This window comes from Balaenoptera physalus (assembly GCF_965194825.1).
Source record: "Balaenoptera physalus genome assembly, chromosome: 7".
Taxonomy (NCBI): Eukaryota; Metazoa; Chordata; class Mammalia; order Artiodactyla; family Balaenopteridae; genus Balaenoptera; species Balaenoptera physalus.
Window position 1 is genome coordinate 84,815,251 of NC_138886.1, and position 27,884 is coordinate 84,843,134.

Genomic DNA, 27,884 nt, shown 5'->3' on the forward strand with positions numbered 1-27,884 from the left:
AGGGAAGGATTTCAGTTTCCTCTTTTGTTCTTACATCCCTGTTGGAGAGTGTGATAACCAAATGATCAAGTGATGATTAGGGCTGTGCCCAAAATTAGGAAAGGTGACCGGGCCTGGAAGACTGTCACCTGTACACCCTAGTTAATCCTAGTCATCTGCACTTAAAGCCATGTTTTAAATCACTTCATTTTCATGGTAAAAAAAGCTCAAATTTATCTGAGAACTGCTGGATTTAATACAAGTTTATTTCATGTTACAAGAGAACCTCATTTAAAAACTGGTACAGTAAGAAAACAAAAACAAAACCACCCCTTTTGAATACTTGCTTACCTTCTCCTCATAGGACAGTCCTTCATGAAGTGTCCAATTTTCCCACATATTCGGCAACATCTATCATTTGGGGCCAGCTCACCTTCAGTTAGCACATCTGGATCAAAAAAGTACTCCTAGCAGAATATAAATACATAAAAATCTGAACTATTAATATGAGATCCAAACACAAAAACTAACCAATATCAATCAGGAATCTCACTGACACACCAACATCGACATATTAATTTTAATAGTTATTATTATATTGCTTAATTCCAAAATCTAAAACCATTAAGAGGTCTAATTCAGGATAGGCTTACCTAAATTCATTTTTGTTTATTACTATTCATCATGCAGAGCACTGTTTAACCATAAAGGTAGCTTGTTCCCTTGCACACTTCTAAACAAAAGCATTACACATCCCTGTGAGTCAGCTTCCTAGGACTTGGGGGAAGCTGAGGCCAGGTACAAAGACTTCATTTTCTCATAAAATGAAAAGGCTAAGACCTAAAAAGAAAGAAGCTATGTGCTGTTGCTTTGTTGTGGCTTCTGAAGGAAAATATCAGAGGAAAGGAATGACAATGGTCTGGACTCTAGCCTCTTTGCCACCAAAATTAAGGTGGTTACCAGCAGAAGTGGCATCACCTGGGAGCTTGTAGGACATACAGTCTTGAGCCCCACCCCAGACCTCCTGAATCAGAACTTGCATTTTGACAAAACCCCCAGGTGATTTGTTTGAACAAGTTTCAAAAGCACTGGTGTAGAAGACCACCACAGCAGTGTCTAGCAAAAACTAGACGTAGAGATGTAATCAAATGCTGAACATGCTTATACACCCAATAATTTAAGGACCATTTAAAAAGTCTTTATTAAGAAAATTAACGAAGGAAAAAAAACCCTTTATTTTTAACATAAAACTCTCTAGTTCCTAACCCCTTCCCGTTTTCTCTCACTGAAATGAATTTTTATAATGCAATTTCGTTTTGTTTTTAATGAGTGTGGTTCCATAAAAACCTGATTATTAGGTTATATGAGAACAGACAGATCTTTAGTACAGGCAGCACTGACTCTCTCTTGTTCCATTAAGGGATTTATTACTCTTTGCAAGCAGACTGGAAAAATCTAGATGTCATATGAGGGGGTGGGGGATTTCCTTAGATATGTGCAAACTGGGTTTGCAGAGGCTGGTATGGAGCTGAATGCTTGGTGGGACAGCAGTGCCACCAATGTGTGTTACCGAGGAAAAGCAGCAGCAACAAAATTATTAATTTTCCCACCCAAACTCCACTTCTGGCTCTCTCTTCCTGTTCTCCTGATAAATGGCTTCAAAACAGGGATGTTTATTAAAAGGTTTTTATCTTGGCTAGACTCACCAAACTTCCAGAGTATTTAGATTATTACTGAAGTAATGTATACAAATTAGGTGCTTAAATGGCTTTTCGAATTGGTTTTTTGTATTTCCAACACTTACCATTTTTGAGGGGTAGTCCTTTGGAAATCCTTTGACTGGAATACCAAATACTCTTCTCCCATTTATAAATGCTTTCATTATAAAATTTGTCACTAAGAAGAAGAGTAAAGGCTCAATTAGAGGAATTAAAAGGAAAAGAGATGGCATTAATATTTATAAACAAAGTAACTTACTTTTCCTTGATAATCCAGCTCCAAGATTATGATTCAAATCAAATGGATCTAAGAAAATTAATGAAAACAAAAAAAGATAATCAAATAGGAAATACCAGTATTCATACATTAAGTGAGGTCTATATAACAAGAAAGTGTTACATACTTTATCATTAATAAAAGTATTAAATGACTGCCTTTTTAATGAGTTTTAAGTCTATAATACAACTAAGTAATATATATATTCCTAAATATAAGGCAAGTTTTCCCCCAAAAGTATCCATCAGAAAAGAGGGTATTGCTTTATATTTGAATCCTTAAAGAGTCCTTCATATTATGAGAAGGTGCTTCATTTTGAACAACAAAATACTGTTTGGAGAAGACATATTAGTCTGATATTACCTAATCATGCTAGTTTTAGAGGCATATAGAGGTCACAAATATATTTAAAACATTTTAGTACTGAATATTCCTGCTAATTAACAGCCTTTAAAAAATCATTTTAGAAAATAATTTATCATGAAGCTCATAAAACATAAGATAAATTAAAACATACACAGACACACACACCTGTCCCAGTAGCATACCAATGGCTATCTGGATCTCAATTTCCAGTAAAAGCTTTATATAAAGACTCCTGGGACTTCCCTGGTGGTGCAGTGGTTGGAATCTGCCTGCCAATGCAGGGGACACGGGTTTGATCCCTGGTCCGGGAAGATCCCACATGCTGAGGAGCAACTAAGCCCGTGCACCACAACTACTAAGCCTATGCTCTACAGCCCGCGAGCCACAACTACTGAAGCCCACGTGCCTATAGCCCGTGCTCCTCAACAAGAGAAGCCACCGCAATGAGAAGCCCGTGCACCGCAACAAAGAGTAGCCCCTGCTCGCCACAACTAGAGAAAGCCTGCACGCAGCAACGAAGACCCAATGCAGCCAAAAAAAAAAAAAAAAAAAAAAAAGACTCCTGTATGATCTTCTTTTTTTTTAATCAAATGGTTTGTGTTAGAATTTTATTTATTTATTTATTTATTGGCTGCGATGGGTCTTTGTTGCTGCACGCAGACTTTCTCTAGTTGTGGCGAGCAGAGGCTACTCTTCGTTCCGGTGCACGGGCTTCTCATTGCGGTGGCTTCTTTTTGTTGCAGAGCACAGCCTCTAGGTACACGGGCTTCAGTAGTTGTGGCACGTGGGCTCAGTAGTTGTGGTGCACAGGCTTAGTTGCTCCGCGGCATGTGGGATCTTCCCGTTCCAGGGCTCAAAACCATGTCCCCTGCGTTGGCAGGAGGATTCTTAACCACTGCGTCACCAGGGAAGTTCCTCCCATATGATCTGAAATGTCTGCATCTCAAACGTCTTAGATAGGTATATATACATGATGTATCTGAAATATTATGTTAGATGATCCAAAAAGTGGTAGAAATGATGAAAAAAATGCTGATGTCAAAGATGTATGTGAGCTCTGAATAAACTGGTTCATGAAATAAATTCAGGTAAAGCACTATTTCTAAGTCAAAATACTATATTTGATTTAAAATAAATATACACAGAATAATTCACAATTTAAACATTATGTGTAGATATTTAATTATTTCCAATAAATGTCTAAAAACATATTCAAGAAAGCAAAGGAAAAAAAAAAACCAAAACCTTTTTTGGGGATCATCTCATTAAGAAAATGGAGGATGTATATGGTACATACAAAAGGAGTAAAGAAGTAAAAAGAGGCATTCCTTATGGCTGTCTGTTATGCTTCTAATGTATAATAACTGGGGTATACCATTTGGGATTTAGACCCACTAAGAGTTTACTGGCGTATAGGACCCTTCACTCAGTTTAACCCTATACTAATAATTGCTACAAGAAGGTTACCTTTCTAGTAGGTTTGGTCATGCTTTCTTCTGGTGATTTTTATGTGTGTGCTATGTGGAAGTATTTTTGTTTGTTTGCTTGGTGCAGCAGAGATACTACGATGTTAGCTATTGTACAAACACTACAAACTACCACCACTGAGATTTCTCAATTCTAGAATAACTAGTTAAAAGTCTTCCTTCTAATATAGCCTATTGCTAATGGCTCGTTTGTAAATAACGTAAAGTTAAAAGCAAAAGATAATGAGGCTTCAAAAAATTAAGAAAAAAATATTAATAATTGGCAGACCATAAGAACCCACTGTGATAACGGAAAGGTTTAAGACAAAGTTCTATGTTTTTGATATATCAGATACCAAAAAGTTAAAACTGTATCTATAACCCATTGTCATCTGAATTTAATTTTACAAATGTTCACAGTATTTTAATACTGTCAATAAGCAGAAGTAATGATAAAAGCATAACCTAAAGTAACACATTATTTAGGTGATATGATTATATTAAATAAAAAAAGACCAAAATCAACAAAATATTTAAGCCATTTCTCAATTCATTTTTAAGCATTTAAACTCCATTTTGTCTTTAAAACTAAAAATCCCACAAATTGATCATTTATATGTGGAATCTAAAAAATAAAACAAACGAATGTAACGAAACAGAAACAGACTCACAGATACAGAGAACAAACTAGTGGTTACCAGTAGGGAAAGGGAAATGAGGAGGAGCAAGATAGGGGTATGGGATTAAGAGACACAAACTATTATATATCAAATAGATAAGCAACAAGAATATACTGTACAGCACAGGGAATATAGCCAATATTTTATAATAACTTTAAATGAAGAAAAATCTATAAAAATATTGAATCACTATTTTATACACAGGAAGCTAATATAATATTGTAAAACAAGTACACAACAATAAAAAAAACCCAGTACTGAGCAACCATTGAAAATAATTCGGTGAATATATAAATATATATATAGTTAATAAAAAATGTACAAAGATAGAAACAAAAATCTCCCAAAGTGGAAATAAACAATCAAATATCAATACAAACACAATGGCCCATGGATCTTATTAGCATTCAAGGAAGGCTTCAGCATGGGTGAAGTAAATGTCAAATTTTATATATAACTACTTATAGGTAAACTCCTCCATCAATAAACAGCAAATAAGGATCTTGAAAATTGACTTTCGGTGGCACTCTTCAAACCCTCACTTAGGAAGGTTTTAAAAGTCCCACTAATTTGAAGCTGGCTTACCTCTATAGCAACCTTATTCTCCAGTACCTGTTAAACATAGGTAAAGGACTTGTCATGGTGAACAAAGACTTTTGGATTTGTGAGAGACCCCACGGGAGGGCATCAGCCATTTAAAGAATAAATCTTTAAGCTGGAAACAGACAAGTCTGCCTGATGTGGACAGTAACGGGATGGCTGCAAGGCACACCCCGATCAGTGGCTCATGGCTGCTCTGGAAGAGCTCTGCAAGGATGAAGAACACCCTCACAGTTCAATCTCTATATTCTATTCAGTTTTAAGTTTGATTTTATTTGTACCTTCAATAACAATGTATTTTGATGTCCACTGTTTCTTAAAAGTTGTAAGCAGACTTTTTCTCCTGATGCTAATAACATGTTCTTTAAAATCAAATTCCTCTGTGTAGAAACGAAGAAGTCCCAACCATAGCTGCCCAACAGATTCTGTATTTTTTCCATATTCTGGCCAATAGGTGGGCTAGAAATAGAAGGAACAAGAGATATCATGCTCTATAGTAAAGTGTTAATATCAGCAGTCATTTGTATCTTAGGGAGTAAATCTGGATTTATTTTAATGAGCTAGAGTTTAAATACATAAAAATACAATTATATAACTTTTCTATTTTAAAATATCATTTACATGAGTTTATTAATCTCTACCCTATGACTTGGAGACAGAAAGTCCTCAGGGTTTTAAATGCCAAACCTCAGAATGCATGTTTGTGGAAGAATCTGGAAATAAATTTTAAGAGCCTTGGTGACACCTGATTATTATATCTCTGTAACTGAGAGTCTTTCCAAACTCTCCGTAGGAAACCACAGAGCAAATATTTGTTCATTTGGAATAAAGTTACTTGACCATTTGGAATTATTAGGCATTAAAGAAATCCGGGATATAGTCCCTAGAAACTCACCTGGCTTAAAAAAAAATGTTTTCAACTTCAAAGGAATCATCTGTATATGCTATTTGTTTTTTACTATCATAATATAAATAAATATTACAAGTGATAATATAGTTGTTGACCAACTACACTACAGAATAGTATAGGTAACTTTCAGTCAAGGATGTAAAAAGTCTTTACTATTAAAATACGTACCAGTTCATCTATTTGATCAAAAAAATAAATATTCCAGCCATCAACAAATATTTCAGGTTTCTTTTCACCTTTGTATATCTGAAATTAATTTTTAAACTATTAGTATGGATTACAAACTTAATGCATTGATACAAAAACTTGTAGGAAAATAGTAAAAATTTTAACTACAGAACCACAGAATTTTAGAGAAGGAAGAGGGCTCAAAGATCACCCAGCTCTACAGATGAGAAATACAATTTCTTTTACTAATACCTCTTGAAGGACAGGAATGACTGGTGGGTTCCTCTGCTGGAGAAAATATAGCACCATAAGCGTGTATGCATATGACGATAAGCTGCCTCTAGAAGCATCGCCAATATCGCACATCTGGGGGGAAGGAAAAGGAGGAACAAAGGAAAGACCACCAATGTCTTCTGCTACACTTGCATCTATTCTATTGTCACTAAGAGTAAGGTGCTTCTAGAGGGCACTAATATAAAAATTACATTTTCAAATGCTAAAATATGCCAACAAAACCAAATAAGACCAACCAAAAAAATAAATAAATAAATAAAAATCAAAGCAAAACAAACCCCAACAAAGCTGTGGAACTATCAGCCAGAAGCAATATTAGGTTACCATGTAAAATTTAAGCAACAAAATTTTAGCTTGCTGAGTAGGGCTTCTCAAATAGTTAAAAGAAGCATTTGACATGGCTATGGTTCTTTAAAAATACACACTTTTCTTTTTCTTTTTTTAATTGAAGTATAGTTGATTTACAATATTATATTAGTTTCAGGTGTACAACATAGTGATACAATATTTTTATAGACTATAGTCCATTTAAAGTTATAACAAAATAGGGAATTCCTTGGAGGTCCAGTGGTTAGGACCCTGCACTCTCATCGACGAGGGCCCGGGTTCAATCCCTGGTCAGGGAACTAAAATCCCACAAGTCGTGTGGTGAGGCCAAAAAAAAAAAGCTTTTGCAAAATAATGGCTATATTCTCTGTGCTGTACAATATATCCTTGTTGCTTATTTACTTTATACATAGTACTTTGTGTCTCTTAATCCCATAATACCCCTATCGCTCCATGTCCCTCTTCCCACTGGTAACCACTAGTTTGTTTTCTATATCACTGAGTCTGTTTCTGTTACGGACTTATGTTTTCAACAAGGTTGAAGATGTAATGAAATTTCCTGATAAATCACAAGAGGAAGCATACTCACCTTTGTAAATACTTTCATGGTATAGCACAAATATTTCACTCTGGGATCAATGGCTGAATAAGCAGATAAGAGCCTTGTGTTATGAAGGGCCTGTTAAAAGGGAAATTACACTATAAGTCTACTAGTTAGAAGAAAAAGTTTTAAGATGGAATATTCTGAAAAGGTTTACACTGTAATTCATTCTAGGATGAAGACATTTAGACCGAAACTAATATTTTTTTGAAGTTTGAAGACAAACTTCATTAACTTACTAGATAAGAATTATAAGTGACATCTGATCTCAGGCCTCCTTAGTCTAAACATTCCTAGAAAATATGGGCTATTAAAATAATCAGTTCCATTTAAGTCAGTGTAAGACCTGCACCCACCCCCCACGCCCATTATTCAAATTAAATGTCCTTAGGGGCCAGAGAGGTCCCATAAAGCCCTGAAACAAACCAGGTATGAGACCAAAGACACACACACACACACACACACACACACACACACACACACACTCCAAAATTAAAACAAAGTTCAAGCCAAACAAAAAGCACTTGCCACTCTGACCTCATTTTAAATGAATACTAATATTAACTCAATTCTATGTTATATCCCCAGTCTCAGAACACTGCCAGGCACTTAGCAAGCACTCATAAATACTACTGAAAGAATGAACTGGATGAAATGAACGGCTTAATTTTACTGAAAGACTGTGTAAATTAAGAGATACTTGTTCCCCTTAATCACCATAAAGAAAAAGTCTGAAGAAAATCTTACCAATGTGTTATACAAACTGATGTCCACTTCCAGACCACTTCTCAAATGGAAGAACTTTACAATTGGCACCTTTGCTGTTGTAATAGGCAAGATGTTTCTCAGCCCTAGGTTGGGAAATAAGATAGTGTCATTAAATACAGCAGCAGGGGATATAAGTTGCTCTTACGTTAATGTGGGTCACTAAGACTAGTCAAAGAATTCTCTGTTATTAACAAACATCTGGGAAGACTCTTCTGGCAAAGTTTACATTTGTTAAACACATCAATATCTGAAGTAACAAGAATGAACAAGGCAGTCACTGCTCTTCAGGAACTCAATGGATCATGTGCATGTGCATAGGGCTGTCAGTCTGATAAACACCACAACAGAGGAAACTACTACAGAATCTGGACTGTGTGGGCCCTGCCTATTCTCTCCATATGACTACACATATAATATGGAGAAAAGCCCATAGGGGTAATCATCAGAATCCTCAAAACAAAAATTACTCATCCTGGAGCTAGAAGCTATGTCAGTAAAAGAAAGGAATCAACTTCAACAGAGAAGTAAATTGCTTGAGCTAGGCTTTGAAAAAGAACAGGCAAAAAAAGAGAAGGCTGAGGGGATTTACCGGGCAAGGAAAACTGCACAGGGAAAGGGTAGATGCCTGAAATAGAACGGCACGTTCAGGGAACTTCCATGGAATTGTTCAGGCTACAGAGTGGACTTGAGGGAAAGAAATAATGAGTAATAGGACATGTGGTAAAAACTGGGAAGAGTCCAAATAGGGAACATATACATCCTTAGAGGCAAAGAAATGCCAATGAACTGGTATAAGTTGGGGAGAATCACTGACCACATCTATTTAGACAAGGTCCCTGGCAATGGATAGACTGGAGGCACCCAGAAGAGAGACTAAGTGACCATTATAAAACTGACCTGGCAGAGAAGCAGTTAAGACATGTGTGAGAGCATCCATAACTGGATGGGTTGGGGAAGTAGAAGTAGGGGTGATAAGGGAGAAGGAGGGCTGTAACAGTAAGACCATTTCCTGAGTACCTAGATTCCTTTACAAACATTACTTCCTCAGACCATTCACCCTTACCCAAAAGATGAGGAAACAGAGACCCCGAGAAATGAACGTGCTTAGGAATGTGCAGTTGGTGAATTGTGGAGCTGGGATTCAAATCTAGGTATGACTGAATCTACTGAACCTAGTCTAGGACAGGCTAATTATCACTTCATTCATTTTGGTGATTCCAAGGAAGCCAATGTCAATAAGCAAGAAAGAGGATTCAGAAGGACAAGCAGGTAGTGGTGGCTGTAGCAGAAGGGAGGCAGTAAAGAGAAAGATGAGCTCATCCTGAGATGTTGCGGTTTGAGCTCCTTCTGAGAGAGTTAAGTGGTGATAGCTAGAGGGCAGATACCTAGTGGTCTGGAATTTAGAAAAAAAGTACACAGATGAAAGAAATTTCAGCAAAAAAGGTCTGTGCTGGAGACAGAAGAAGTCTAACACACTGATAGGGAGGAGAGGCAAGGAAGCTCGTACTTACTGAACACTTAGCGTATGTCAGGCCCTGTAGTTTAATGTATTGCCTTTATTTTTATTTTTTTTTAAATTAATTAATTAATTTATTTATTTTTGGCTGTGTTGGGTCTCCGTTTCTGTGCGAGGGCTTTCTCTATTTGCGGCAAGCGGGGGCCACTCCTCATTGCGGTGCGCGGGCCTCTCACTATCGTGGCCTCTCTTGTTGCGGAGCACAGGCTCCAGACGCGCAGGCTCAGTAGTTGTGGTTCACGGGCCTAGTTGCTCCGCGGCATGTGGGATCTTCCCAGACCAGGGCCCGTATCCCCTGCATTAGCAGGCAGACTCTCAACCACTGCACCACCAGGGAAGCCCTGTATTGCCTTTCTTAATCTTAAATGCTATTACTGTTGTTCCTGCTTTACAGATGAGAAACTGAGTGCTCATAATGAAGTTGAGTGACTTTTGGGGATCACACAGCCAGAAAGCGGGGACCCAAGATTTAAAACTAGAGAGTCTGATTCTAGAAGCCCCATTAACTACTTTGCTATACTGGCTCTAAATTAGATATCCTTTTTCTCAATCTCCTTCCCATTCTAGAATTTGACCCTGTTAACCAGTATGACACTTCTAAGCCTGTTCTCTAGGATTTATTCATAGCACAGCATCCTGGTTCCTATTTTACCATTCCAATAGCTCCTTTTTCAGTGTCCTTCCCTAATTTCTACACTCAAGAATTAAAGCTTGGTCCTCAACTTCTCTCAAATGATCCCATGGAATTCTGTTTTATTCTTGGCTTCTGTCTCTCTTTCTTCCTTCATTCAAGCATTTCAATACAAAACTGTTTCATTTTGTTCTTCAATCCTAACTGACAACTCCCTATTTCTAACTACTTGCTGTACTGTTAACTCTTGGAGATTATAGCTTCATGGCACGCTGGTGTTCTCTGCAAACATTCCCACTTCTCAAGTACCCAGACATCAGCCTGAACCCTTATTTCCTACTTGTAGGTTCCAATTCTAGGAAATTTCCCTTTGGAATCTCTCATATTCTTTTCCTTTTAGGATCACTGGCATCTGGTTAAGGTCCTTCTGCCCTGTCACTTAGATTATATCTTCCCTAAGAGTATATCGGCTCCCTAAAAAAGTTTAAGTTTTGCTTTTATTGGGTTTCTCCCCTCTGAAGAAAGTTCAGTGGCTTCCAAATATCTACAGACTTTACCTTATCTCCTAATAGTTCCCACTTGAAATTCCTCTCAAAATGTACCAATCTTCTCACTGTCTTACAAAATATATTACAGTGATTCTCGCACTCACATCCACGCATCTTAGAAATGACTTCTCTTCCTATCCTTTTCAAATCATGTTCATCATCATCTGAGATCAGAAAAAGCCCATCTCTTCCATGAACCTCCCCTACCCAACTCTTTTCCCAGAATCTCTCTCTCCTCAGAAGTTAATACTTGCTGTAGTTTCTACAACTCATTTTAATAAATGAATACTACCACACATTGTTACATAGCCTGTGAGATTATCTTACCTTTGAGATCTGAAAGCTGTCAAATATCTGTATAGACTTATTCTTCTACCACCCCTAAGTGCCCAACACAGTGCTGAGCACATAACAGGTACCCAATAAAATACGTGGGGAGACTGCCTTCTTAATCATAGTCCTATAGCTATTATCCCATTTTTGTTCCATGCAATCTGCATTACATTGTAATCTGTATGTAAAAGTCATTTCTAGTCTAAAAATGACCTATTTTTAACATGGTTCATTCTTAGGAAATACACACAGGTATTTAGGGGAAAGGGACGTGATGTTTGCAGCTTAATCTCATATGGTACAGAAAAAAATTGTGAGCAAACAAGAGACAGAATGATCAATCAAATGTGGTAAAATGTTAACAACTGGTGGATCTGAATGAAGGATAGACAGAGTTCTTCATACAATTTTTGCTGCTTTCCTTTAACTTTGAAATTATTTCAAAATCAAAAGTCAAAACCTAGCTCAGTACTAAATAACTAATAGTCACGGAAGCTTAGCAATTTAGTTTCTTTGCATAATCTTCAAAAATAAAAATAAAAAAGCATATGATCTTTAGAGGTAAAATTCCCAAAATGCTTATTTCAATGACCAAAAAAATTATATCAAAGCATATTAAAAAAAATACTGATGCGCTAGGTTTTCATTAGGAATAAACCAAAATTAAGTTTTTTTCCCCTGTTATTTAAATAACACGCTATCCTCTTTAAACTCGTGGAAATAAAAAATGCAACAGGGACTTCCCTGGTGGTGCAGTGGTTAAGAATCCGCCTGCCAATGCAGGGTACACGGGTTCAAGCCCTGGTGTGGGAAGATCCCAAATGCCACGGCGCAACTAAGCCCATGCGCCACAACTACTGAAGCTCACGCACCTAGAGCCCGTGCTCTGCAACAAGAGAAGCCACCACAATGAGAAGCACGTGCACCGCAACAAAGAGTAGCCCCCACGTGCAGCTACGAAGACCCAATGCAGCCAAAAATAAATAAATAAAATATAAATAAATTTATTAAAAAAAAGAATGCAACAAAAAGGGGCATTCCAGGTGCATATTTATGTGTATGTATGTATGTACGTATGTATGTGTGCATGCCCACGCTGTGAATTTAAGTCTACTCTTGACTAAGATATAAGAAAGCTTTTCATGGATGGCGCACGGATTTTAAGTTCCACAAAGGCAACGACAATATCTTGCTCACTGTCATTTTCAACTCTTAGCACAGAAGTTTGATGAACCACATTTTAAAAGAAGACTCTCACTGTTAACAGCATCCATAGCTGCCTCTGACAAAGACAGGCAGGAGAATATGTTAATGGCATTTCAGCTCTGCGCACAATTTACAGAATCTATACATTTTACAGCTGTAAATACTAGTTCAGGGTCACACACAGCTTAACAGCTGTAAGTACAATCCATCACCCTAGTCCATGGTGCTTTCCACTACACTTCACATCACTGCTACCAGCCCCTACACTTTGATTTACACAATGCTGATAAGGCAAAGTGATTCCCAAAATTGCTTGCGTGGTATATACTTTGTCTTGAAATAAAACTGACAGAGGCAAAAACATGCACACACATATTATAACCAATTCCTCAGTTTTTCATACTTAATCACATAAGATTTTTTTAAAGACACCAATACGATAAATGTTATATGAGCCACTACACTGTTTCATTGGCATTCATAAATTCTAAGTATGCAAAACACTAATAAAAAAGACAAAAATATTTTTTAGAAAAAGCTTATAGAGGTACCTGAATGTTTTTTGAGGACTCTTGCCAATTCTTCAATAGTTCTTACACAGTCCAAGCCCTGCAACAAAAATGGCACAAACAAACAAACAAAGAAAGGCACAAACTACTGAATCAAAAATGGAAGACAGGTTCCTAACCTGGTTATAGTTTCCATTTCCTCCAGAAATAACAAAATTAACTTCAAATTATTCTACATACATTTTTCCCTTTTAGGTGAGCGTTAATCCTCATTCACAGGAATATCCTAAGGATATGGAAACCCTCATTGGGTTGCTCTTGGAGGCACAAGAAAGGCTGAAATCAGTGTCTCCAGAAAAGTCTCTGAACCAGCGAGGATCTCCATTTTTCCCCCCTATGTAATTATGTCACTCAGAAGTACTCTCTATGTGACAGAATTAATAAGAGGGAGTTTCTGTGGCCCGTCTTATTCATTCCGGGTAGACCTTCATTATACTTTAATTAAGAGCTGAGGAAGTGCTGTGGAGAGTAATTAAGCTCAGATTATTTCTCCACAGGACTAGTAAAAAATATAATGCACAAAAAGAAAGTCATACAGGAAATATGAATAATATTTCAAACATTTAAAAACATTTGGGCTGAAACATTAAGTCCTTCTGATGGCTATATACTTCCCAGAATATATTTGGAATTTAATTTAGAAATGCCCTCAAGACTAGTTTATTAATCATGTAAAAATCCAATCGTGATATGTATTGGGTTGGCCAAAAAGTTCGTTTGGGTTTTTCCATAACATTACAGGAACACCCGAACGAACTTCTTGGCCACCCTGATATAATCAGGTCATTCCCTATATTGGACCCAATCTTGCTTACCCACCGTATTCACCACAGTCATGCTAGGTAACTTTCGACTATCTTCCCAAATCAGATACATCCTCAAAGGATAAGAACTTGAAACTCAAAACAGGCATGAAAAGATCCTGAGCGGCAGCAGCATCGCTCCTCTGGACACACAGCACTTGGACCGTGACAAATAACAAATTCCGTACTTCTCAGACTTCACACCTTTTCAAAAGTATTTCACATTTTATAAATGCCTTCATATCCATGAGGGCTGGCAAATCTTTTCTGCTTTGTGGACCATATGGCCTGTTGCAAGGACTCAACCCTGAAGTTACAGAGTGAAAGCAGATGTAGACAATACATAAATGAAGGGGTGTGGCTGTATGCCAATAAAAACTGATACTGACAACACAGGCAGCGAGCCATAGTGTTCCCTGACTCCTGACATACGTGATCCAAGCGGATGAGCACAACAGTCTCCTGAGGCAAGAGGATCTCACTTCCATATTAGAGATTATCAACCAAAGACCACATGTTTAAGGACTGAAGAACCAGGTCTGTCTTGAATTCAGTTTAGCACTCTGCTATCACTGTACCACATTGCCTGCCTACTAAAAAACTTCTCAGAAAACCTTACGTTGGTTTATTTATGTACCTGAGTCAGCCTAGCGGCTACGCCGATGGGACACTAGACAGGCTGGTTTGGCTTTGTAGAATTCCCAGATGTTGCTTTCAAATCTAATTTGTACTACAAGTTGCAAGCAGAAGCCTTTCTACTCCTCACATTCACTTCTCAACTTCTAAGTTACTTGACCAGACAGACTGTGCCAAATGGCATACTCCGTATGATACACCTTGATAAATTTGGAAAATACCATGCTGTATTGTCAGTCAAGATTGTCAAATCACACTCCACAGCAAATGGAAGTTTTACGTGGTCACTGTACCTCAGCAGTTTCAAGTCCATTAATTGTCATACAGACGTCAAGGTCACTCTGTTTGAACCCAAATCCATTTTTGGAGGAGCCAAACAAGCTCAGTTTAGTTCCTGTTAGGGATATATGAAAAGTCATACCTAATTACCTGAGTACATTTAATTTTCTGATCGAAACAACTCTCTCATGAATCAAAAATACCCAGTTGTTAACTGTCCTATAACAATCTCATTATAATTATGTTCTTTTATTAACTAGTCATTTATTATAAATTACTTTCTCTCAAAATTTACTATAAATAAATAAATACAAGCTATAGAAGACATGAAAGATTATCAAATGCCACTTTCTTCTTAAATGCAAGGACATTTCAAGGAAAATGTGGATCATCTCAGCACATTTAATAATGTAAGCTTACTACTTTCTAAATAAATTCACTTTTTACAGGTCTGAACTTTGACTCTAAACCTAATACTAAATGAAGTTCACTTGTGGTATCTGCTAAGCAAAATACTACACTGCGTCTGTCTTTTCTATTGGCAAACTAGGCTTGGGAAGACCAAAAACCACCCTAGGTATATCACAAAACAACTGAAGCCCTGTCCCCACCATCACTGCAAGACTGCTTTCTTAGTCTCAAAATTAATGTTGTTGTAACACATGTACTCATTCTGAAGGAAAGTCACACTTTCTTTTCCTAAAGGTAAAAAATTATTTACCTGGAAACTCTTGTCTTATGAAACTTTCTAGGTTTTGCCGAATATGTTCACGTGCTTGATCTTCTAAAATAGTTGGAGAAAAATCCTCTGTTTAAAATAAACAGATACATTCAGAAACAAAGATTGTTCACATTCTCTGAAAAACTATATTTTTAAATAAAACCTACCTGGCTTTAAAAAGAAAATAAAGAAAACTGTAAATTTTGTGTGTCTTCTCAGTAGACAGCATTAAGCAATGTAAAATAAAGATGCCTTTTGAAAGAGTCTATCACCAAGAACTGCTCCTGAGATGTAAACCAGTCTGAACAAGGGTTCTGCTCCTGGGTTCACAGAGACCCAGAGCCCTATGAAGGCAGCCTTCAGGGAACTCTCCCAGAGGGTGAACACAATAGTTTGTGAGCATGTGCATATCTATGTATTTTTTCTAAAGAGAACCAATAGTTTTCTTTTATCACTTACACTCTCTGAAGAGGTTTAAAAAAGAAATCCCTAATTAAGAATAAGTGTTTTCTGGCACAGACAGACATCTCAAGGTGCAGCAATGTGATGTATCACATTCTTCCACTCTAAGCAGCTGCCATGCCTCTCCATCGAATGTTTTTTCTTGTAGAACTTTATATCTCTGTATACCAACACTTCCCCAAACTGGTGTTCCTTAAAGGGCTGTTATAAAGGTTATTAATTAGCATTAATTAAAAAGTATTCTATGCTCAAATTTTGGAAAAGAGTTACATAAGACTAAAGAGTTAAATAAGTTCTTTACCATAGCATTTCTCAGAAGACTTTATTATGCTAATGTGCCCTGAAAACCTCTACGGGAGGGGGCAGGATATAGTTATTCCCTACTTGACCTATGGAATACTTCCTGTGACGAAATACGATTAATGGCAGGCACGCAGAAAAACATTTCAGGGAATACCAGTCAGGAAATGATAGTACTCCAGTCTTAAGACTTAAAAGATCCTCCCTCCGTGTCTTTCTTTAACAATTTTTTATTGCGTGTCCCAAATGGAACAGGATACATAGAGCACTGTGGATACAATGGGGAATGGAGCAGACTTAGCCCCTATCTATAACGAAGCTAACAGGCTAGTGATTCAGGTAACTCTTGAGAAAATGCCAATTTCATATTCTGACAAATCAAAAGAAATGTTAATAACTTACTATAACACTGAATGCAAACTTGATCTAAGATATTTGAAAATTTGGGTGTTAATGGTGGCAAAGGTTCCAGCTGGATTCTTTTGAAGTCTTCAGGACAGTCCTTCTTTAGGTGACCCTCTCGTTTGCATAAACTGCATACTACTGTAGGAGACTGCAGGAAGACAGCAAAGCAAATAATATAAGATTTAAGATAAAACTTTATTTACCAAATAAAGGGGTCTTGAATCTTTTTTCCAAAGTACACATTCTACTTCTCACATTCCAAAGGAATGAAAATATAATGGTGTGGCCACTCCAAAGTATCTGAGATGGGGACACCCTTTTGGTACACTCAGGAGAAAAAGGCAGTTATTTTTACTACCAACAGCATTACTCTTCTCCTCTGAAAATTCCTAGGAGATTAAGGAGGGAAGTGGACCTAGTGGTTGCCCTGGAGTGAAAGAGCAACTTGTTAACCACTACCAAGAGGGGAGAGCCCTGTTTTAGTACACAAAAGTCGAAAGTACATGCATTAAAACTCTTTCAAGTCTCCTAGTGCCATGTCTAGGAGTGGCACTGATTACCTTGCCTTTGGTGAAGGTGAGTTTACTAAATTCATAGAAGAAATCAGAGTGATCCGCAGTTGAATTTTCCTCACATACATTTTCTTCTTTAAGACTGATTTTATTAAGTTCCATTAATAGATTTCCATCCACCTGGTGTTTTCCACATTCTTTCAAGTCTTCACGCTTAGCAGATCCACCAAATTCCTCGTCCTCTTCAGACAGGGCATCCTCATCCCCTGATCCAGTGTAGGTGTTGTCTAACTCATCTTCATTAGCCACGTCACCCTCATCTTCCCTTCGGGAAATGGAGAGCCTGGGTTCTTCCTCCTCCTCCTCTTCCTCCTCCTCTTCTTCATCAGAGTGAATGACTCCCGATGTCTGGTCCTTTCTTGAAGGGGTAAAGTGGCTTAGAGCATCTCCAAGTTCATCTGTACCTTCAATGCTTTCTTCATCAACATCAGCCTTGTCAGCTACAGTAGCAAATTCGTCAGACTCTTTAGCTGTAGGATTTTCGAAGCCTTTTAAATCCAAAGTGCCATCAGTCTCGCTATTTCCTGGGCGGCCGCAGATGACAAGCTCTCCACATCTGCTACTACTTAAAGCTTGATCACCAGCAGTCAAAGGATGCTTGCCCTCCAGTCCACATTTTTCTTTCTCATCTTTACTTCTTGTTTCTTGATGATGTACTTTAACATGCTCAGAGTCATCACAAGTGACCTCTGCCTTGATACAGTCTGAGTTTTCCAGGTGGACACTGACGTGTGTGTTTCCCATTTCCCCTGTTGATGGGCTTTCAAAGCTTTCAGCGGTCTCTTTAAGAGTCAGTGACTGTACCTTGCAGGTGCTTGCAGTTAAACTGGCAGCACCAGGACCTTGAGCCAAAACTGAGGTTTTGAGTTTATCACCTTCTGCTTGTACATCTGGATCACGTTTTGCTACTTCTTTAGAATGTTTGGAAGTACAGGTATCAGTACTCAGAGGCTTTGGAAGGCTGGATTTTGTAAGTTTGTGTGGAAGAGCAAAATATTTATACGTTGTCCTTAAACAATGAAGTATATATTCAAACACAGGTTGATTATTTAGGGTCCTTGCCACATTTCTTTTAACAGAGTAGGGATCTGTAATGAAAAAAAAAAATCTGCTACTTCATACACTTCATGTTTTAAAAATTAGCCTGCTATAGATAAAGACAACAAGTAAGCAACAGTAAAATTTATCATGTATCATATGCTTTTTAAAAAACTGGGGATGGGGAGTAAGAAGATACAGTTTAAAAACGAAAAGAAATGCTTTCTTAAACATCTTCTCTCTGAAGAGAACCCATTCTGTTCAGAACCAGTACCCCTTCCCTATTCTGTTCTGTGACTGCGGAGGTAAAAAAAAAAAAAAAAAAAAAAAAAGATGTCATCAGTCATCAGTGTGGCTCTTGTGCCCTCGGGAAGCGAGGTCTTCCCGCCAGGCTCTGCTGAGTGCTCAGCCTCCCCACTCAGCCAGGCCCTGCGGTTTGTAGAGCTTACCTCCACTCTTCTGCCCTGGGACGCCCCATCACTGAACTGGCTGGACTGAATTCAGGGGCGAGAGGGAGGCACCAGGAGGAGACACCACTTCTCTCAATCTTTTCTCCTCCCCTAGAACTCCAGCAGGTTAGGCAATTGGCCAGAAGAGCTGAGCCAGAGAAACTGCAGGGGAGGGTTTAAAAATGTGAGATCCCCATGACTGCACACAGAATTTATGCAAAATGCAAAAAACCCTCTTATGCAATATAAGGCTTGAAAAAAATCAAGCAAAAATAAGAGAATTCCATTTAGGAGGTTCTTTAAATTATCTGAAGGAGGAGAATTAAGATTTCTAGTGGGGTTTCCACCTCCTGACTTTGTAAAGCTGAGAAGATCTCGTACATTTAATGAAATCTACAGGGCACATCAGTATGTCTTTTATACAATGGTTTCAGTTAAATGAACCTTAACTCATTTAAGAGTTCAAGTGTTTTTTTTAAGAGAAAAGGTGTTTTTATGAATAAGTTCTAAATGTTATTGCAGATATTCCAAAAATAACTATCCTTTTTCTCTATGGAGAGGAATCCAATGAAGAATGTTATTTTTCATGAGAAAAGGTTTTTTCCTCAACCTTTGTAAAACTAAGCAACATCAACAACAATCCATGAAAGGAGTGAATCCAAAAATCCAGAAATGAGAACAGCAAAGAGGAAAGCGGGATTTACACATCACTCGGAAAAGACTTTTTAAGCATTTAAAGTTGTTAAGCTATTTACAAAGAAAATAAGGACACAGCCAGCCATTCTTTTAGTTGCTTAAGTGATTAAGATGTTTTACTGCAGCACTTAAAAAACCCAGGATGAACAATTTGGTCCCTTGGAATGACTCACTGTAACACATGCAAGATTCTAGCTATCTATTTCACTTTTGGGGTCAGGCCTACCTTACATGTAGGAGCTGAAAAAAGACTGAAATAAAAAGCATGCTGTTAGACTGACACCTTAAAAAAAAGGTGGGGTGGGGAAATTAAAGATAAACATTTTGAGGTACCTTCAATGGCAATGCGCTTTTTGGGCCAATCCTTTGATTCACGAGATACCGATTCTTTGACACGGATGCTTATCACTAAATCAGCCAAATTAAATTCTAAAGCATAGAATCGAAGCAATTCCACCCAGAGCTGTCCAACTGGTACTGAAGGCTGGTGTTTTAAATCAAATATTAATGATACCTATTAACAGCAAAGAGAAAACATACAGGTTATTTCAGATGTCAGTACAATCTGAAAAATAAGAGATCATTCAAGCATCAAATTTAAAAAATCTGAAAAACCTTAGCAAAGATATGAATTTGACAGCCTATCTAGATAACCACATTCTAGGTTCTATTTTGATTGTGGGAAAGCAGCATTCCTTCACTGAACTCCCAGGATTAAAGTATGTTAAAATCTAGTCATTGTCATAGGAATAGACAGGCAGTTTTATGTAACCAGGCAGCACTCCTTATTTTGAAGTCTTAAGGGCAGGTGGAGAGAACTGTGCCCTGATTGCTACTACTCTCGGCACTGAGCTCTCCCTGTTCCTGCCTCTGGAGGGTGCCTTTACACAGTTACACACAGAAACGGGCTGCAGCTAGAGGCACAGAGCAAAAGGAAAAACACTCCTCTCACTTGCTCTGAGAAGCTACATTAAGTTCATTGAATCTGCCAGTAGCAACTGATTTTAAAGTCAAATAAATAACTCTTGGTATCAGAAAATAATACTAAGTTTTCCACTCACAGACTCATGACAAGTTGGGACATACTGTGATGGAATATAGTGGAAAGTACAAAGGACTTAGAAAAGAAAAAAATGGGTCCAAATACAATTTTGCCACTTCACAGATCTTAACTGCTCTGTGACTTAGCTTCTTCTTTCTTGGACTGGCAGTATAACACAGAGGCTAAGAGAACTGGCTTTGGAGTGGGACATGCTTAGCTTTCAAATCCAGCTCTGCCATTTACTGGCTGTGTCTGATCCTGGTGAAGGTATATAAGCTGTCTAACTAAGCCTCAGTTTCCTCATCTGAACAATGGGGATCACAGTACCCACCTCATAGGGTTGTTGGGAGGACTGAGTGAGAGAGTGTCTGTTAAGAGCTTAGCACAGTGCCTGGCACACATGTTCAAAAAATGGTCGCTACCATTATCTGCAGAGTAGGGATGATACCACCTATAACACAGGATAGTTATGAGGATTAAATCAGAAACAAGGGAAAGCATCTGGCAGACTGGTTGCTCTCTGTATTTTTTCATTTAGGTATAGTCTTTTTAAATACAAGAAATCCATATACCATTGAAACAATGTCACAACTGTAAGATGCTCTTACGAGGTAATCTAGTTCAACTCCCATATGCTACAAGAGAAGGAACTGAAGTCCAAAGAGTGACTTGTCAAAGGTCCCAATGCTCGTCAGGAGCAAAATGAGGACAATGTCTCCAGATCCCAGTCCAGTGTTCTTTCACCACACCACGCAATTTCGACGCTGTCGAGGTCTCAATTTCAGAAGTGGCAGCATGATTTATCTCTCCAATTAGCATTCAAACGTAAAGATAAAGTATTTAATTGGACTTTCAGCAACAGCTTTTCCTTCTAGGGTATACAAATTTGTTTCCAATCGTACTTTATTATATCAAGCTTCAAAACAAGTGGTATGGTATTTTATTAATGCCACATACTTATTCACTAAATCTTAACCACAAAGGTTCTGTGAAATAAGATAAAGTTATTAGGTGGACTTACAAAGCAAAACTGATTAAAAATGGAAGTTGTCTAGGTCCCACACACTATAGTTGAGGACACAAAGAAACCCCCAGAAATGGAAAGCTTCATTAGATCTCACCTCTTTATCCATATATTCACCATTACTAAGGATTTTTAAGCATCTCACTGAAATGACTTGATAATATCATAACATGGAACTTAAGAGACCTTTGACATATCTAGACTAGTGGTGCTTACACTTGTTGTTGTTGTTGTTTCTGCTTTTTTAACGTAGGGAACACTTTCTTTCTCAAATAAAATAGGACTAGCAACTAGCGTTTACTGAGCGCTCACCACATGCTCGGCACCGGGTGAAGCATTCTGTAAGTCAGTGACTCTATGAGAGGGTACCAGTATCATCCCCATTCACAGGTGAGGAAACTGGGGCACAGAAAGATTAAGTCACCTGCCCAAAGACACACAGCTAGGAAGTGGGAGAGCTGCATTTGTATTTGTAAATTCAAATATTCTGGCTCCACAGCCTGTGCTTTCAGCCACTCCTGGAACCCCAAATAGAAAACTGATAACAGCAGCGTGTTCCGGCAGCAGCAGGGGTAGAGTGCCACCCCCACCCTCTTCCCCTCAACTCTCAAGGATTCCAGAAAACACACCTGGAGAACATATGATTCACCATTATCTCCTCATTTTAGGCATGAGTAAATAAGGACTAAAAGAGTGACATGACCTGTTTGTGAAGAGCTAGGATTAGAATCCAGGTCTCAGAAGCATTTTGTGGGTGTTACTGTCATTTTACCCCAAAGGGTTATGGGGAAGCTCATGGAGTCAAGGACCATTTACCAATTTGGGTCAGAATCCTATTGTTATTACTAGTATAATTACATTGTTCAGATTTTTGTTTGAAATTCTAATGGCAATTCTTTCCTTGTGCATAAATTCTCCTGCCCACCCCTAATGGTATGGATATGGACAAGTACACTAGACCACAGACTTAGTCACTGTTATTTTAGTAATTTGAGGTTAGTTAACTTTTCAGATATTTAAACCTCATAATACTATCTAAGACCTAAGCTCTTAGAGGACAGATGGGAATTTATCTTTGAATTCTCAGCCTTTTTCATAGCACCTTGCACACAGAAGAAACCACATAAATAACTGTGGATTCAATGATTTGAATTTTACCTTTTCTCATTACTTGTCTATTCAAAGGACTGAATAGACTAGGAAATGAAACAGCCACGAAATAGTTAAGATAGTTGAGGAAAGAAGAGAGGAAGACTGAGTAACTCATAAACTCCATAATTAACAACAAATTAAAAATAGACGGTAAAACTAGAAACAAGGGAGAACAGACCTGTCCCCTTTTAAAGGGCATTTCTTTTGGTGCCTCTTCTTTTGCTGAGGCTGCGTCCCCTGCAGCATTATCAGTGTACTCCCAGACAACAGAGTCTTTCTGAATTTCTTTAAGGTTGAAATTCCCCAGTTTGTTTAACGAGAATCCTTCAATCTGGGAAAAATTAGACACATACTATTATAAGGCAGAAACGATTTTATATCAATCAGAGCATATTAATCCTGGAAGAAATGAAAAGTAACATACTTTAGTTCACTGAAAATATAAAAGGTATTTTTTTTATAAAAGGAGTATCTTTGAGACATCTGTAAATTTAAAGGAAAAATCAAGGTTTTGATTTGCAAAAGAATTGGTGATTTTTGGAAATAATTCTTTAGTAAATAGTCTAAGAGAAGGCAACATGGCCTAGGCCTAAAGTCATGGTTCTGGAATAAAACCACCTGGGCCCAAATCTCACTCCCTCATGTACTAGCTGTGAGACCTTCAGTAAGGTCCTCATTTTCTTTAGGTTTCAGGCTCCTGTAAAAAGGGATAACACTAGAATCTCCTTCATGGGATAGTTATGGAATAAAATAATGGACACAAAGCATTCAGATACAGGGTATGGCATATAGTAAGTGTTTAATCAATATAAAGTGTCTCTTTTGACATTGTTAAGATGCTAAAGAAAAGTCTAGGCTCAAAAGGTCTAAGAAGTGTGGAACAAATGTGAACAGATTTCTTTACTGTAGGTACAAAGGGATTTATCACAGCCTTTTAGACAGGTTAATGTACATAATGAATTGTGGGGTGGGGTGTGTCTGTGGTAGCCCCTGTTCCCCAATGTATTTCCACATCAAATGGACTACTTCTTTGGTTTAGCAGACAGAGCAGTCCTAAAACAGAAGACATCATGTCACTCCCCTGCTCATGACAGTTTCCTTCTTACTCAGGATGAAATTCAGTCTTTTCTAGGGCCTAGGGAATCTGGTCCTTTGCTACTTCTCTGACCCATCTTCTCGATCTGTCCTCCTGGCTTGGAGCTGACACCTGCTATTCCCTCTGCCTGGAAGGCTCTTCTCCCTAAATCAGCTAACTCATGCAGTGAGGAACACATTCAGGCTCTGCTCAAGTATCTTTGACTCTAAATAACTCCTCCTCTTTCACTCTCTGTCGTTCCTACCCTGGTTTATTTTTCCTCAGAGAATTACTGCCACTTGACATGTACTTATTTACCTTTCTCATCTTATGTAAGGTGTTTCTCCGGCTGCTTTTGAGTTTTGCTCTTTATTTTTGGTTTTCAGCAGTCTGACTATGATGTGCTAAGCATGCTTCTCTTTGAATTTATCTTACTTGAGGTTTACTTGGCTTATTGAGACTGTAAGTTTGTCTTTTTATCAAATTTGTGAAACTTTATTTTTTTCTATCTCCTTCTCTTGCTCCTCTCCTTCTGGGGCTCAAACTACCCCTAGGTTAGATTTTTCTGAAATTGTTCCACAAGTCCCTGAGGCTTATTTTTTTTTTTTCAAACTTTTTTCTTTTTCTTCTTTAGTTTCTACTTATCTATTTTCATATCTACTGACTCTTTCCTATGTCACCTCCACTCTGCTATGATGCCCATCCAGTAAACTTTTTTAATTTAAAATAATGTATCTTTCACTTCTAAAATTTCCATTTGGTTCTCTTTACATTTCCTAATTCTCTGGCTGATATTCTCTATCTCTTCAAATTATTGCAAGTGTATTTATTTCCTTTGTCTCATGGAGCAGTTATAATAACTGCTTTTAAAGTCTTTGATATCTTATCTTGGGCTTGGCATCTGTTGATTTCTTTTCCCTTGAGCGTGTGTCCCATTTTCTTGGCTCTTTGTATTGTTGAGTATTTTTGGATTGTATTCTGGATATTGGGATACTATAATGTATTGTGAAAATTCTGGATTCTTTATGTTACTCCAATACGTGTAGCTACTTTTGTTTTATAGGTAATTAACTCGCTTAGACAAAATGCAGATTGTCACATCTCTGGTAGACAGCAGCTCCAACCTCAGCTCAGTTTAGTAAGCCTTGGCTCTTAACTGTTTCCAGTTTGCTTCACCTGTATGGTTTATAGGTCTGTCATTTATTTTAAAAATTCTCAGTCATTATTACTTCAACCGTTTCTTCTGTTTCTTTCTCTTTCTTCTTCTCCAGGTATTCCCATTATACATACATTACAACCCTTAGTAATTGTCCTACAGTTCTTAGCTATTCTGTTCCATTTCTTTTTCATTCTTTTGTTCCTCTTTGCTTTTGTTTGAGACGTTTCCATTGAATAAAGCTCACTGATTTTTTCCCTAGCTTTGTCCAGTTTCCTGATGAATCCATCAAAGGCATTCTTCATTTTTGTTAGTTTTGATTTTTAGTATTTCCGTTTGATTCTTTCCTCGAGTTTTCATCTCTCAGCTTATATTACCTATTTGTTTTTGCATGTTGACCATTTTTTCCTTTAGAGCCCTTAGCATATTCTTGTTTTTTAAATTCCTGGTCTGATAATTCCAATGTTTGCTCTGTTTCTTCAAACTATGTTTTTTGACTTTTAGTATGCCTTGTTATTTTTTTGTGGAAAGCTGGGTAAAAGATAGGCCTGTGGTGTGAGGTTTTCTTTTACCTGGCTAGGAGTCAGGCTATGTACTGTTTGTTGTAGCTGTAGATGTCAAGGGGCTATAACTTATGCTGGTATCCTTGTTTTTGTCTCCTGTATTGCTTTTGGGTTTCCCGAGAGATTTCTTCTTATATGAGGTCTGTCTGTTGTAATCCCATTATTACACTGGAGGCCTAATGATGCTGTAGTAAGGTGTGAGGGGAGGGGAAGCATTCTATAGTCCTATGTTCAGGTCTCAGTCTTGTAGTGAGACTGTCGTCCTGGGCTGTGACCTTCACAAAGTGCTTCTCAGTCCTGCCCACCTGAGGTGAGACCGGAAACTACAGAGGGTTGGAGTTGGTACTTTTCCTTTCCCCAGGTCAGTTAGGCCCTGATAAAACTCAAGGTGGTTAGGCTCTGGTAAGACAGTTTCCCTTGAGGGCAGGCTTTTGTTTCTAACAGCAGAATACTCCAGGCAATTTCAAAATGGCTAGCTTTTCCCTCAAAGGGGATTTTTCTTAGATCTTTACTCTGAGAACCTGGTGGGCATTTTTGGAGATAAAACTCATGAAATCAGCCCCCTAAGACTGGCCCCCCTATTGTTTTTCACTTTCAAGCTTATCCAAACTGAGCCTCCAGAATCAGAGTCCATGTTTTCCTATCCTGGTGGCCATTCCATGGGCAGGATTCTGTTCCTGGGCTTCTGCTCTGACAAGTTATATATTTGCCTGTCTCTCCAATTTTGGGGGCAGTGGTTTTCCCCATGACCTCAATTCTCTGGTGGATCTAAAAAGAGTTGTTGATTTTCAGCATGTTCAGTTTTTTTCTTTTTGTGAGGGTAGAGTAATGACTTCCAATCTCCTTATATGGCATGCTGGACTGGTTCAGAAGTCAGTCAGTGATGTACTGAGTTCCCACACAGAATTAAGGGTTCCACTTCTCTATCTCTTCCCTTTCTGTTTTTTCTTCCCCTTATTATCTGGTGGCCTTAGTTCCTCTGGCCAGAAAGAGGACTGGTTTTTCTACCAGGGTTGCCTTCAGGGGTAAAGCCACTGAAAAACAGAAACTCACTCTGTTTTGAGTCACTTGCTACAGGTTTTGACTTCTCTCCAAAGTCTGTTTGCATTTGTTCAGTCTCCAGAGCCTTCACGTTGTTGTTTTATGTATTTTGTTGAGAATTTATAGCTGTTATTTCCAGAAGGATCACTTGTTTTAGGAGTTCACGCCTACATACCGTAAGTGGAACTTGCCTTTCTATTGAAGGGGAAAAGGACTACATCTGTTCTCCTACCTGTAGAGTTCCAGGAACTCTACATTCCTGATCTCATTTCAAAAGTTTGCAGATGAGTCTTTCACCAAGGCTCAGAGATTAAATAACCTGTTCAAGGTCACAAGGATTTAAGTGGCAAATCCTGGGTGAATCTCAGGGCTGCCAAACTTTAACACTACTCTTCTTTCTACTATATTATCTGGCATTTTTAAAGTGTAAATAACTGTTTCCTAAGGGTTACGTTTACATAATCTAAAATAAGGAAGATTCCAAATAATATCTACTAGGAGACTAGTAAAATATTGTTGTAGGGGATAAAAGATGCTAAGAACACAGGGTTAAGCCTATTCATCATTCACAACTCACATATCAATATCTAATGATAATAAATGGGAATTTTAATTGGGAGTAAAAGGTCAGAGAGATAATCTCCAACATGGAAGACATCTGAGTAGGTTGGGAGAGAATGGCTGAAAGATTTTTGAAAACACAGATCTGAGCACAGAGATACAATACTCTAAACTTCTTGACAGAGAATTTAGTCTTATTCATCTGTGTATTACCTTCAGGGCCTAGTACAATGACTAACATACAGAGTGCTTTAAAAATTTTGAAGGAGTTAACAGTTTAGATACTTTCATGCACAGAATTTTGAGGTTCTCAATAGATTTTCTGCAGAAATAGTGATATAAAATATCTGGCATGAACAAGGCACTGAATTTCTTTTCTCTCACTTGCTTCACATTTTTGACTTAAAGACCCTAGCAGAAGCCAGCACACTGATACTTGACTAGTTTAAAATGCTGAAAGCTACAGATCACTTTGGTTCAGGCAGCAGAGTTTGCCGTATTTGATACACAGAATTCAATCTAGTATTTGGCCACCACATACTTGTTCTGTTATTAAATCTTAAATAAATAAATGGTATAATCAAAACCAAATTCTGTGTCACCTTAGAGAACTTCCAGTACTACTGCCGAGGAAATAATACACTGGCCATAGGAAAGGGTATTCATGCTACTCTTAAGCAAATCCTGAGGAGAATCCCATCACCAGAATAGAAGCACTTTATTTATTTTTTTTTACTGCATCCCCACATCAGTGACAGATGCCTACTTTAGAGATGATGAGGACACAAGAAAAGGCAGATTTTACTAAGACATTAGTGAGTATGGCAATGTATCTAACCTCTTCTAAGGCTTTTTGTTTGGCATAGGAGTCCAACTGGTTTGGTTCCATCTTAAACTCCTGTCTATCTTGGATCAAAGTGAAAAGAAAACTTCAAAGACTTTCACAGAATCC

General features: G+C 37.9%; 1 protein-coding gene across 11 annotated transcripts in view; it reads right to left on the reverse strand.

The window, feature by feature from the left end:
• TUT7 (terminal uridylyl transferase 7) overlaps positions 1-27,884 on the reverse strand; it is a 60,430-nt gene that overhangs the window by 15,716 nt on the left and 16,830 nt on the right. For 9 of the 11 annotated variants that reach the window (XM_082469568.1, XM_082469561.1, XM_082469560.1 and 6 more), the window contains exons 11-25: positions 22,715-22,867; positions 19,652-19,832; positions 17,124-18,223; positions 16,561-16,711; positions 15,397-15,483; positions 14,690-14,790; positions 12,940-12,997; positions 8,134-8,237; positions 7,375-7,464; positions 6,417-6,530; positions 6,165-6,242; positions 5,368-5,545; positions 1,957-2,004; positions 1,784-1,875; positions 331-446 (exon numbers count right to left, since the gene is read on the reverse strand). In XM_082469568.1, the coding sequence (XP_082325694.1) occupies positions 331-446; positions 1,784-1,875; positions 1,957-2,004; positions 5,368-5,545; positions 6,165-6,242; positions 6,417-6,530; positions 7,375-7,464; positions 8,134-8,237; positions 12,940-12,997; positions 14,690-14,790; positions 15,397-15,483; positions 16,561-16,711; positions 17,124-18,223; positions 19,652-19,832; positions 22,715-22,867 (2,651 nt within the window). The remainder of the gene's footprint in view (positions 1-330; positions 447-1,783; positions 1,876-1,956; positions 2,005-5,367; positions 5,546-6,164; positions 6,243-6,416; positions 6,531-7,374; positions 7,465-8,133; positions 8,238-12,939; positions 12,998-14,689; positions 14,791-15,396; positions 15,484-16,560; positions 16,712-17,123; positions 18,224-19,651; positions 19,833-22,714; positions 22,868-27,884) is intronic. The other 2 variants (XM_082469564.1, XM_082469566.1) reach the window with 2 other exon arrangements.